The sequence below is a fragment of the Leuresthes tenuis genome, unplaced genomic scaffold (assembly GCF_036924035.1).
Source record: "Leuresthes tenuis unplaced genomic scaffold, fLeuTen1.0.hap1 SCAF_6, whole genome shotgun sequence".
NCBI lineage: Eukaryota > Metazoa > Chordata > Actinopteri > Atheriniformes > Atherinopsidae > Leuresthes > Leuresthes tenuis.
This window is the reverse complement of record NW_027325360.1, coordinates 37,552,738-37,566,800: the sequence shown is the minus strand read 5'-3', so window position 1 is coordinate 37,566,800 and position 14,063 is coordinate 37,552,738. Positions and strand designations below refer to the sequence as shown.

Here is a 14,063-nt window from a genome sequence, read left to right as displayed (position 1 = left end):
AAATTTTTGCACATCAAAGATAGTGATGATGTGCAAATAACTAAAACATTAAATAGAATTTAGAAAATATGTCCCAGCTCCATATGCATTGAAATTTATCATCAATGTTTCATCCCTCAGGGTTTCCCCAAGATCTAATTTGATGTATAGGCCACACCCTAGTCACACAAGTAATGGTGATTTGATAATCGCATTCTAATATCAGGATGAAGAAAACAACCATTTCTATAAAATTGTAGTAGCTATAGTCATGTTTATCTTGAAATGAGCAAAACCATTATATAATTAAAGAAATGTGAAAAGCTGACCAATAGTGTAAAACAACAGTATTACTGTTTCGAGAGCAAGCACTGGAAGTTTTTCTTTTTGTTTTTACCTGTGATGGTGGAAGATCTCTCTCTCATTGGATTCCTCTTCTTCAACTGTGGACTGGCCCCTGGATCCATGAATGTGATGCCTCCTCTTCTCTCCATTGGCACCACTATCTCCTCTGCAGTTTTGTCCATCTTTGTGGCGGGATCTTCGCTCTCCTCTTCCTCCAGTGTTCACTTTCCCATTGCCCCGTCGGGACTGTCGATGTGAATGATGATGGCGGTGCTCTTTCTCACTTGTGACTCCCCCATGTCCTGTGTCATCCACTGAACTCTGATGGTGATACCTCCTGCCTCCCTCTCTGCTGCAGGACCTCTGTTTCTTCCCAATTGTGCTCAGGGTGTAATCGTGGTCTTTGGAACGGCGATGATGGACGTGGTGTCTCCCATCCTTACCAGTGTCACTGTTGTCATTGGTCTCCTCTTTTGTTTTGACCCAATCTCTGTACTGATGGTGTTGGTGATGGCGAGCATGGTGAGAAACAGTATATGGGACAGCAGCCTTCTCGACTGCCTCTGACCGGCAGGGCTTGTGGTGATGATGCAGTTGGCCACCCAGCAAAAGCCCATCACAAGGCTCAACAACCAGTGGTCGGTCTAAGTGGGTTTTCATGTCAGGCCTGATGTGGAGGGTTGAGGATTCCTCAGGCTCAAGTTCATTGTATAGAGTCTCACAGCTTGCCTGATTCTTCCTCCTCAGCTGGTTGGCTCTCTGCTCCCATACAGACATTGCCTTTACTGAACTTTGCTGCTCCTTACTGGGGGATGAAAAAGGGACACAGAAAAATCATAACCACATTGTAAAATATTGAATTAACTCTTTTACTCAACATTAACCTTTGCTCTTACTGCCAGTTTGTCATATCTTCAAAGGATACACAGTAAGCCTTTCCAATAGATACAATGACAGATATGGCTTCCTTTGTGATTCTATATGCCATCTAAAACTACCACTATGTTTATCTCATGAAAACACACATTGTCCCTAAAGGCTGAATGATTCATAGTATGGTCAAGATGAAAATGAGCTTTCAACACAGTAAAGTACTGGTACTCCCATTATTACAGTATACTATAGAACTAGGTAATTTATGGTTCTCCCTGAGCTAAAGCCAAGCATGGCTAAAATATTATGTTCTGAAATACTACATCTTATAAAATATATGTGTAACACAATATTTTTAAATGGCTCAATGCATGCACTTTTTGTAGTCTGCCATTTGAGAATCAGAATAAAAATGCCATTAATGTGGTGAAGGTCAATCTATTGTCAAAAGACTTTATTATTCCAGTTTTTGTGCCACAATTGTGTAGGTAGGTTCTTTTAACTCACCTTCTATACTGAAAAAGCACTCAGTATTATACTTGTCGAAAATTCTTGCAAGGACATGGATGGACAACATCGATGAACAGAAGAGCCCATAAATGTGAATGACATGAATGCAGGTCATATCTATTAAATGTGGTCTCTCTTTCCAGAATGTAAATAATGACAATATGATTATGTATGTTTTAGGGCATGTGATCATCATTATTGACCACCTTGTAGCAAATACAGTTGGGTTTTTACCTCAGGTAGCGATGGACTGGGGTGCAGACATAACTCCTACAGTACAAACACATAAAGGGAGCAACATTGAAACAAACAAAAGAAAAGATGACATTTAAAAGGGACACCACTCGGTTACATTTAAGGATAAAGGAGGTAAATAAACTTCACAAAGGAGAAGGACATATTAAGTAGAGATTCAAAGTTTTACAAAAAGCAGTCTTGTTTTTCTGCAAGGAAGATGAAAAATAATGGTGACAGGAAACAGATACTCAACAATGAGTAGTCATATATGCTTTTGCAATTTTACAGAGCTGTGAAATGCTTCCCCTGCCTGATGGTTTTGTTTTAAAAAAAAAATGTTTCTGTATCTAGAGTTCAACTTAAAGGAATGCTGTTAGGCTATAAAAGTCACATTGGCTGAAAGAGGACAAAATTACCTACGTTTTAATGCTAAAATTATTTCTGTGACTTAAATATTTTAAAAACAGTGACAGGTTAAAAACTTTTTTTCTGAATAATCTTTCTGTATTCTTACACTCTGCCAGTTAGAGCCTCCACTCTACACATGAACATTCCATGTCATTGGAATGCATTGTAAACTCAGAAATCATCAAGGATTTTAGTCACATTTTAAACTGTGATAGTTCAAAATTGGCTAAATATTTTTTTAATGCATCATTCAGTAATAGTTGAATGTCTTGTGAACATTTTACAGTTTGAATGGTGTCTCTAGCTGAAAGTAGTTAAGTTTGAAAGAGGAGGAAGCTCTTTGAATGATTTGAATGGATTTACCATTACTTTTAAAGAGAGAATAATTTGCACAAAAACCTTAATATTTTAAAAAGTATAAACGTTAGAAACACCAAAAGTCATAGCAGTCATGTCCAGAAAGAGCTGAACATTTTGTGCACAAAGGATTCAATTTCCTTAAAGTGTGCGGAAGTACTTAAACAGCAAAAAATTTATGGAAAATATAATAAGTAGATAAAAGCTGTTCCTGCGAAACAGCAGTGAGAATGCTTTTTAAGTTTAATGGGATTAGTTGACCATGCTCAAAAAGCATTAAATCATGCTAGTGAAAATCTAGCAGAAATCAAGTGATTAATAGTTAAAATGGCTTCAGTGTAATATACAGCAGGGAGTGGAAGAGTGATGTCATCAGTGCCAGGAATGTTTGTCAACAGCTGCAGCTTAACGAGCTCTCTCCCTGTGTAACCTGCAGAAATTGCTTTTTTGGATACTATGACCTCCTGTGAGAAAACTGGAAGAGCGAGGAAAATAATTTGAAGACCGTAAGAACCTGAAGAATTAGAGGAACGCGGTAATGTAGTTTTTATTTCAATGGAGAGAAAGATTTTTAAACGGCAGCGAGTTGAACACAGTTGAACCTGTCTCTGATGTCAGACCAAATTTTCATTGGAGTTAGTGAGAAAAATTGAAAGGTTTCTCTAGCTTCAAGGCTCATAGCTGACATTCTGTAAATGTGAGCTCTTTAGTAGTTCCATCAGCTGAAAGAGGACAAGTGTACCTAGATTTTAAGGTATGATTTGTTTGTATGAGTTGAACAGTATGAAAGTTAGATGAATTTGTTTGAATATCAGAAAAAGTTAAAATGATCAGTCTACCACTCTAATCTTCTTATTCATAAAAATCAAGAAGGAGCAAAAATGTTCATGTTTTTGAAACTGTCACATTTCACATTACATTTCAATCGGCTTAATATTTTAAAAAAGCTGAATCATTTGGTAATAGATGAATGTCTTGTGACCCGTTTAAAGTTTGAATGCTGTCTCCAGCTGAACGTTTATTGAAGTAGTTAGGTTGGAAAGATGAGGAAGAGTTGAAAGCGTTTCCCTTTCATCTGAATGACGGGAAAAGTTTAATAAAAGTTAAATAGTTTAAAAAGTATAAAAATTATAAACGCCAAAAGTCATAGAAATAATCTCCTGAAGGAGCTGAACGTTTTGATACCAAAATGGTTGAAATCGGTTGAAGTATGCAGAACTAGTTAAGCATCAAAAAACGTACGGAAGAACTAAGAATAAAGAAAGACTATAAAAAGCTGTTCCTGCGAAACAGCAGTGAGAATGCTTATTAGCTGAATGGGGATAGTTGACCATGCTCAAAAAGCTGAAAATTTAGCAGAAAGTTATTAGCTGAAGCTTCAAAGCAGTGGAAAGGTATTTTTGAAAGGAGCTGGAGATTTATGAAGGCAGAAAAGTACAGAAAAGAGAAGAAATATACAAAACTAACAGGGAAAAAAAATCAGAGAGATGACAAACAATGCTCAAAAATGTGAATATTTAGCAGAATTTTTTTTCCTGGAGTTTATAAAGGCCTGAAATGCATATTTGAAAGGACCTGGAGATGTATGAAGGCAGAAAAGTACAGGACAGAGAAGAGAAATGCTAAACAAAAAGTTAATAAATTCAAAAAGAAGAGAAACACTGAAGAAAAATGTGAATATTTAAGCCACCTGGGCTACATGAAGGCAGAAATGTACAGGAAAGGAGAAGAAAAATGCTAAACTAAAAGGGAAAAAAATCAGAAAGATGACAAACAATGCAGGAAAATGTGAATATTTAACAGAAAATGATTTGCTTCAAAAGGCCTGAAATGTGTTTTTGAAAGGAGCTGACGCTTTATGAAAGCAGAAGAGTACAGAAAATAGAAGAAACATGCAAAAAGGACCGGCATTTGGAAGATGCTGTGCTGAGAGACCTGCTAATTGCCAGTCAAGCATTAGATATTTCAAATCCAGTCTGAATGCCAATACCTTGCCTTGCACCCATAATAATAAGTATGAACAATAGTAATATGGGGGCCTTGCCTTTGGCACCCATAAGTAGACAATTTCTGAAAAGATTTTGCCCACCGACACATAGATGCTGTGCTGAGAGACCTGCTAGTTACCAGTCAAGCATTAAATATTTCAAATCCAGTCTGAAATATGACATTCATGATGCCTAAAGCAGTAAGGTTTTACCAGGCCAGTATGAGGGAAAGCACACAGAAGGACGTCCTAAGCCAGAGACACAGAGGAGGACAGGTTGTGCCTCTTGAGAACAATCAGCTGCTTCAATAGATTGTTAAAAGCAGAAAGGTATGCTGCAGACAGTTAAGTCATTTCTATCAAGGTCCTGTGTAGAATACAGGTTTTATGGCAGTTTTAACACAGCCCTCACTGTCAGTTTAAAGGAGAGAAGTGCAGCTTCTTTATCATGGAAGTTTGTGCTGTGATGGCTGAGAGACAGATAATGTCATGTTACATTGTATTAGGAGCACAAATAACACAGGCTGGCATAAAGCTTTTACAATAGGGCAGTCATGTTGGCTGGAGTAACTGTCAGCAAAGAAAAGCTGAAGGGTTAAAAACAACAAAAGGGTTTCAAGCAGATAATAAGTGAAAAGTATTGACATTTCTAAAGTGTGACATTTCTAAAACTAAAAATAGTGAAAGTTTAGCAGAAAGCAAGTTGCTGAAATCCTGCTTGAAGCTGTTTGAAAGTGAAAATAAAATAGTGGAATAATTGAAACCTTTTGGAAAAAAAATGCAGAAGTCTTAGTCGAAGAAGTTGAAAGGTTAAAAACAACAGAAATATTTAAAGGATTGAAGTTAGTTATGTTGAATATTGCTAAAAAAGTTGAAAAATGTGAAATATTAGTAGATAGTCATTTGCTGCCGTTTCAAAAGGCCTGAAATGTATTTTTGAAAGGGCCTGGAGCTAGATGAAGGCAGAGAAGTACAGCAAAGAGAAGAAAAATGCAAAACTAACAGGGGAAAAAAATCAGAAAGATGAGAAACAATGCAGGATAAGGCTTTTTTGGATACTATGACCTCCTGTAAGAAAACTGGAAGAGTGAGGAAAATAATTTGAAGAACCAGAAGGCTTGGAGGAACGCGGCAATGTAGTTTTTATTTCAATGGAGTGAAAGATTTTTAAACAGCAGCGAGTTGAACACACTTCAGGCTGTCTGCTGCATCAGACCAACCTTTCCACTGGAATTAGTGAGAGAATTTCAAAGGTTTCTCTCGCTTCAAGGATCATAGCTGAAATTCTGTAAATGTGAGCTCTGAAAGAGAACAACTTTTCCTACATTTTAAGGTAATATTTGTTTGAAATATTACCTTACTGTATGAAACTATATGAAAGTTCGAGGAATTTGTTTGGCAAAATGAAAAAAGTTTAAAGTTATCAGTGCTCAGCCTGCTCGCTCTTCATTCAAAAAAATTAAGAAACGTAGGAAAAATTGTCCTCTTTCAGCCAATGTGACTTTCATAGCCTTCAGAACGTTATTTTTTTAATTAGAAGCCTCTGAACTGCCAATCCTTTTTTCATTTTTCTTCTCTTTTCTGTAGTTTTCGTCTTTCACCCAGCTACAGGTCCTTTTAAAAATACCTTTCAGGTCTTTTGAAACTACAGCAAATGACTTTCTATAAAATTTTCTAATTTTCCTGCATTGTTTCTCTTCTTTCTGAATTTTTTCACTTTTTGTTCTCACTATTGTTTTCGTTTTTTTTTTCTTTGTTTTTGTGAGAATGCTGATTAAGCATTTTCTCAATAATAAACTTTCTTCATAGAATATTATGCTAATTAATAATTCAGCAAATGCCTTTGTAGTAAAATTCAACTTTTCTTTTGCTCCTTTGGCATCTTCAGGTGTCTTCATTATTTCAACTTATTTAATTTCAGCCCATTGTCTCTTTTCTCCAGTTTTTTGCCTTCATGTAGCTCCAGCTCCTTTCAAAAATACCTTTCAGGCCTTTTGAAACTTTCTGCTGAATTTTCCCTTTTGGTTTTGCATTTCCCTTCTTTTCTTCGCCTTCTGTTGTTTTTAACCCTTCACCTTTTACTGCTGAGACTTCTGCATTTTTTCTAACTCTTTAATCAATTCTTTAGTTCTTCCAATGGCTTGAAATTTCCATTGTTGTCTTTTAACATTCAAATTAATTTAACCCTTCATTTCCTTCATTCAGCAACAGATTATTTTTACTAAAATTTAACTTCTCTTTTGCTAGTTTGGCATCTTCAGGTGTCTTCATTACTTCGACCTTGAAGTAAAATGTGAGCCCATTTCATTCCATCCCATTGTTCAAATCAGTTGCTTTAAATTAAACCTTTTATTTCTTTCTTCTCTGTAGGCACGCCCCTCTAGTGAGCGGCAGCAGTCAATGCGGCGTCTGTGTATATATGTCTATGATCCCTTCAGCCATTTTCTGCAGTTTCTGCCAGGAGTGAACTCGTTAAGCCTCAGCTGCTTACACACATTCATATAACTGTGAGGACATCTCTCTTCTACTACTCTGCTTCGTATTACACTGCAGCCATTTTAACAATTACTGAATTGACCTTTGACCTTCTTTATAGAATGCTAATTAAGAATTCAGCAAATTCTTTTCTAGTAAAATTCAACTTTTCTTTTGCTACTTTGGCATCTTCAGGTGTTTTCATTACTTCAACTTATTTCATTCCACCCCATTCTCTTTTCCGCAGTTTTCTGCCTTCATCGGGCTTCAGCTCCTTTCAAAAATATGTTTCAGGCCTTTTGAAACTTGAGAAAAGAACTTTCAGCTAAATTTCCGCTATTTTGAGCGCTATTGTTTTTCTGTTTCCCTTTATTATTTTTCTTTATTCTTAACTTCTTCAGTTTGTTTTTTGTCGTTTAACTACTTGTGCGTACTTTCACCAATTTTGGTCTCTTCTTCTCGTTCTGGAGATTTATGCTCTATCTTTTCTCTATCTTTTCTATTCTGCTTAGAATTAAACCATTTCTTACTTTTTCTCTGTGTTTCTCTGTTTCCCATTTAAGATCACTGTTCTAACCTTTGACCTTTTTCATGAGAACTGTTCATCTCCCTGTTGAAATGCTCTTCAGCTATCACTTCTGCACTTTTAAGGTTTCAAATAAGCTGCCATATACATTCTACTTAACTCTTTTAGAATGACCGCAAAATATCAAGACTTTTCACTTGTTTTCATTCTCCTTTTAAATCTTTGTGGTTTTTAATCCTTCAACTTCTTCAACTAAGACTTCTACAGTTTTTTTCCAATAGGTTTAAATCTTTTTACTATTGTCATTTCAACTTCAATTCCTTCAACCTAGACTTCAGCAACTGTTTTTTCAGCAATTGAAAGGTATCCCCACTCAGCTTATTAGCATTCTCACTGCTGTTTCGCTGGAACAGCTTTTTCTAGTTAGCTAAATAAGGTCCATCTGTGTCCAATTTACAGGATCTCTGTGCTCTGAAAACCCCCGATTCTGAATTAACATAAAAAAGCTTTTGCTTACAGCAAAGTGTGCAAAAAGATTCGCCAAAAACTTTGTAAAGTAAAACTTTATGATCCAATTTACTCAAAAAGGTACCATAATATAGAGTATAGTAGAGTATATATAAAATGACAAAACTTAATGACAACTGACATGGTTATTTTTCAAACTCCTTTTTGGGGTTTGGGGTTGTATGTTGTTTCTATAAACGTAAAAGAAATGTGGTTAAAGTAGCCACTAAAAAAGGCCTTATGTCCATTTAAATCCCATTTTATTCATGCGACATCATTTCTGCAACGCTATGTCAGTCTGGGTTTCCGTTGTCTGGTAATTACCAGACTTTGAATAAATCTGCCTATTTTCTAAACCCGCCGGTCAAAATGTCCGGTGGAAATATTCCCTCCAACGGGAGTATGCTGAATCACCCATCCAAGCCACGATTGGGCATTTTGGCAAAGAAATTACAAGTGAGGACGAGCTCATTAATGCCAAAAGTGTGCAGAGAGACGCCGTTGCTGTATGGACAGCGCTCCGCAGTTACGGAGGCTTAAACTTCTCAACAGCCTACAAAGTTCTCATCAGAGATTTCAGCGACATCTACGCTGAGTGGGCTAAACTGGCCAAGATAGCCTCCATGATCCCCGTCTCCAGCGAAGTCGCCTGGGGGACACACGAATCACACGAATGATGTGCATTTCAAGCTACGTGGAGACACTGCACACATTTAATTTCATAACAGCTGCAGCACATTTCACATGCGAAAATGCGTAAAAAGTGAAAGAAAAAAAAGAGTACTGTCAACAGATTTTTTTTTTCCAGTTTGTATGTAGTGTTTATTCTTCTTCTTATTATTATTATTATTATAATATCAAGTTGCCAGCAGTGGAGTGCCTGTGTAGAAATCTTTCCCGCTAGCTCTCCTATAGCCACAAGTAGCTACATAACAACAGCTATGAGCTAACAGAGCTATAGTACATGTTCGTTTATTCATTCTTCTTAAAGTATTGGTGAAATAAACATAGATAATGCCTTATTTAGAGGCTGCATTGTATGGAAGCAAATCTTGACCATAATTCAAATTAAAATGCATTTGCAGAAATGCTTTTTCATTTTAAGAATGTGGCTGCATTATTGGACTCATAAATAAAATAAGTAATCAATCTTTCCATTTGCATTTTCTTCTTCAAGACGGCACATTTTTGCTTTTTAATTTTCATGGTCTGCCCGCAAAGTACTGCCCATGATTAAAAAATGAAGCATTCTGAGCGGCGCAGCAGAGTGACTTCAGCTCCCTGCTGACCGAGCTACCCATCTTGTTCGGTAGGGGGCGCTGTGCACATCTGCATTGCATTACATTGCAAATGTGCCGGGAAATTGATTGAATTGCCGGGTCTTTAGAGGACGCATCACATATCATGGCGCTCCCTCAAACTGTGCAGACACTGTTAGAATTAGCTGAGCAGGTAGAATCTAATAATATTTCTGGGTCTGATGACCGTGGCCGAGTAGAACAAGTCAGGGAGCTTGGCTGCATACTTTGCCGTCACAGATTTACACATTAATGAGGTTGCCATAGTAAACCTCTGTTCAGTCCTGGAACAGCTGGATGCCGTGGAGCCTCAAATGGGACGAGGACGACCAACCATCAACATCCGTTCAGTCCATTGAAAGCTATTTATTGAATGGTTTAAAAATAAAGGAAATAGCAGAACTGTTCGGCGTAGGCCACCAGACAGTCCATCAGAGGATGCAAAGTAACGGATTGATGTAGCAGACTCCTTATTACTGTTATTTGTAAAGGGACCGTGTTCACAACTAAACTTAATTGTTGCCATTTGATGCTTTGTGCCAAAGTTATAACCTGATCATTGTTGATGTGACTGTCACTAAAAATAACTTTTATAACGGAGATCAGCAGCTCCCGAACTAAACGATCAGCGGCTCCCTTCTATGTCCCAACCGGGTTAAAGCTAATTAAGAAACCGGGCGGGAGGTTACATCCGCTCTTCATTTATGGAACGGGGGTTTACGTCCACTGCTATGTCAGACCTCACGTATCCCTGACGTAGATCACTATAAACAACAAACTGTGATGTCATAAGTGATACAGTGGGGGGTGTCACCAGAGGGAGTTCGCTCAGGCTCGCCTCTCTCCACGTCTTTGCCAGAGCGGGCCCGGTCGGGCTCACCTCTCTCCACGTCTTCGCCAGAGTGGGCCCGGTCGGGCTCGCCTCTCTCCACATCTTCGCCAATGGGAGCCCGGCAGGCTCGCCTCTCCCCGCTGCTGCTCTGGAGGGGGTACGGTCAAATAAACGTCTCCCACGTCGCCGTATGTCTGGCCGACCACCAAGCTAGTTCCCTCGTCACTGGTCATCTGGCAGTCCGCCAGTCATGTCATGTTTTGAGTTTTGTTTTTGTCATATCTTGGTTTCAGGTTTTAGGTTAATTTCTTGTCATGTTCCACTTGTCATGTCACCTTCCACTCCACACTCCGTGACAGGTTCTATTCTTGACATTCCTTTGGTCAGTCCCCCTGCATCTCCTGTCAATGTATCAAATTCTGAGATATTATAACTGTCACCTTGCCCATGGAAATACTGGATCTAATCAACAAGTTTAGTCTTGGGATGGATATTACCTCTCACATAACAACATCCTTGACCTCCTTGACCCAAACCAATCTGGGTTTAAATCTGGGCCACTCCACCGAAACGGCTCTGTTAGCTGTGACAGAAGCCTTAAAAGAAGCCAGAGCGACAGCTAAGTCCTCTGTACTTATCCTGCTCGATTTATCAGCTGCATTGATACTGTCAACCACAGTATCCTTTTGTCCATACTCTCTAGCATGGGCATCACAGGGAGAGCACACTCCTGGTTTGAATCGTACCTCACTGATCGGTCTTTCAAAGTATCCTGGCTTGGTCACACTTCTGCAGCGTACCACCTCGCCACAGGGGTCCCCCAAGGTTCAGTACTGGGACCTCTTCTCTTTGCCATATACACCAACTCATTGGGACAGATCATCCGATCACATGGCTTCTCATACCAATGTTATGCTGATGATACCCAGCTCTATCTGTCATTCCCACCTGACGACCACATGGTCTCAGCACGAATCTCAGACTGTCTCTCTGACATATCAGCATGGATGAAAGCCCATCATCTCCAACTTAACCTCCCAAAAACTGAACCGCCAAACCAACCATACACCACAGCATCTGCATCCAAACTGAATCCCTATCTCTTGCTCCATCAAAGGTTGCTAGAAACTTGGGTGTCATGATTGATGACCAACTAACCTTCAAAGATCACCCAACTCCTGGTGCAGGCCATGGTCATCTCCCGCCTTGACTACTGCAATGCTCTCCTAACTGGTCTCCCAGCCTGTGCTGTGAAACCTCTACAGATGGTCAAGAACGTGGCGGCGCGTCTGGTCTTCGATCAGCCTAAAAGAACACACGTCACCCCTCTGTTCATTGAACTCCACTGGCTGTCCTTAGCCGCCCGCATCAAATTCAAGTCACTAATGTTAGCTACAAAGTGCTTAATGGAACGGCTCCCATCTACTTGAATATTCTTGCAAAAGCTTATGTCACAACTCGGTCCCTCCGTTGGTCCCAGGATTGTCGTCTAGCAGCTCCTACAACACGCCTAAGACAATCCAAACTCTGTTCATGTGTCATCCCACGATGGTGGAATGACCTACTGAGCGCTACCAGAACAGGGGCGTCCCCGTCTATCTTCAAGAAGCTCCTGAAAACCCAGCTCTTCAGAGAGCATCTCCTATCCCAGCACTTACCTTGTACTTACCTACCCCCTCTATCTCTGCACTTTATCTTTCTGCACTTCCTCCTATGCCTGCACCCTATCTCTACTCTGTCACCTCTGACAGAGTCTGACTAGTGGGTTCCTTCTATGTAGTTTATTGTTAGCTTTTTGTATAGCTTGTTATATCTTGATTTGTAAGTCGCTTTGGATAAAAGCATCTGCTAAATACATAAACATAAATATAAACAATATATGAGCATGTTAAGAACACTCAATAGGGTTTCTCGTCTGTTTAGAGATCTGTGCAGGTTTTTTATTTGACGTGTGAACACACTCGGCACTTACATTGAGAGCAGTTTACTTTTCCCTCTAATTTGAGTTCCTTTTCCTTTGAGCTTCGCCAACATTTAATCTGGTGAACGTATCTTTCAAACGCATATTGGAGACCTTTTTGTATACTTCTCTGTGACACCTCTGAGGAATTTTGCCAAAAAAATTCAGATAATTCCTGAGGAATATGACTTAACGGTCCCGGTAAAAACTCCATGTTTCTCGCTCCAAAAGGGAAAGCTTGACTGGCGTAGCAACAGTAACCAAGGGGGGCGGGGCTTAGCGAAGGGTCAATTGTCATGAAGTTCTGTCATTCTGATTTTAAATTTAACCTTTATTTATACAGGTAAATCTCATAATAAACTGTCAGTATGACAGTACATCAGCTGACCACAATGTCACTTCACATAGAGTAAGATGTCAATTTGACCTTGAAAGTGATATAATAACCATTTATGAGTGGATATGTGGGCCTATGTTTATGTCAGCTGTCATGTAATGTGTATTCAGGTGTTATAAATGCTTATGTATACTCTCTTCAAATGAAGTGTTACTGAAAGATATTTGTTGGTTTGTGGTTGTTTTCATGAGGCAGTGATTTGTTGGAAATCTGTGGAGTGAAGAGATTAGTTTAGGGAAGAGTTACCTGGGATCTCCAGTGTTGTTCAGAAGCTCATCTGAGCTGGAATTCTGGTCTAGTCCATCACCCACTCAGTAGGACCAGGATGTAGTTGCATGTCCCTGAGTATTAGCACGTATGCATATGGCTGTATGGTACTCAATGGTCTACAATTTAACCCAATAGTCATTCTGTTTTTTTTTTTTCAAATCCAGTGTATATAACATTCTTAGATTCTAAAAACACAAAATGAAGAACTGTGGACTGAATATTAACATATATACTACATTATCTGTCAAATATTACATTATCAGTTTTGAAAAAAAAAAACGAAAAACTCCCAGTGATTTACATTATCAGTAAAAATGTTATTACAAAATCAGTCAGGATATTTTATTGCATTATTGGTGAAGTTATTACATTATTGGGTTTTATTACATTTTCGATCGAGTTACGTGCAAATTTTATTACATTTTCAGGAAATTATTACATTACAGGGTGCTGCACGCCTCCATTTCAGAAAACAGCACCTCCATCTCGCTTTCCAAGAAGATCTTCAGATCTTCTTTTTTCCCCGTCTTACTCATTCTTTTTTTTTATATTTTCTGATCGTGTAGAGAGGGGAATTGCAGGTGCAGGGCTCACTTAAATATGATTTGCATATTTAAGTAGGGGCAAGGACAGTGAGGGGTCGAGTACTCCAACATGTGCGCTCAACTACACATTGATTGGATTACAAAGGAAATGTGCTTCGATTCATGCGTACGCACAGATTCATACATCCGGATATTTTTGTGGAGGGTTTCTGGGTTTGAGCGTACACCATGTTTCAGTTGGAAATCCACGCAAGTCTTTGTACATGAGGCCCCAGGTTACATGATGTCAACTGTATTCACTCTATCAGCCAACATCAGGGCAACTGACATACTTAGCTCACTACTGAGCAAATTTAGAGCAAACAGAAGTCCACAGATATGACAAACAATAGCTGAACGCTCTGACTTTATAAGATATACCTGAACTATTTTAATATGATTGGGTTTTTTGCTGCCTTTTTTTGTTTCGAATTTAGCAGATAAAAAAAATATGTAATCCCCTTGTGATTTTCTTTTCTAAAACCTACAGCCTTCTAAATATGCAAATGATGCAGTTA

General features: G+C 38.7%; 1 protein-coding gene across 1 annotated transcript in view; it reads right to left on the bottom strand.

Moving 5' to 3' along the window:
• cacna1ba (calcium channel, voltage-dependent, N type, alpha 1B subunit, a) overlaps positions 1-14,063 on the bottom strand; it is a 222,977-nt gene that overhangs the window by 98,161 nt on the left and 110,753 nt on the right. Inside the window, 1 exon segment of the mRNA XM_072387079.1 lies at positions 377-1,129. Within this exon segment, the coding sequence (XP_072243180.1) occupies positions 377-1,129 (753 nt within the window).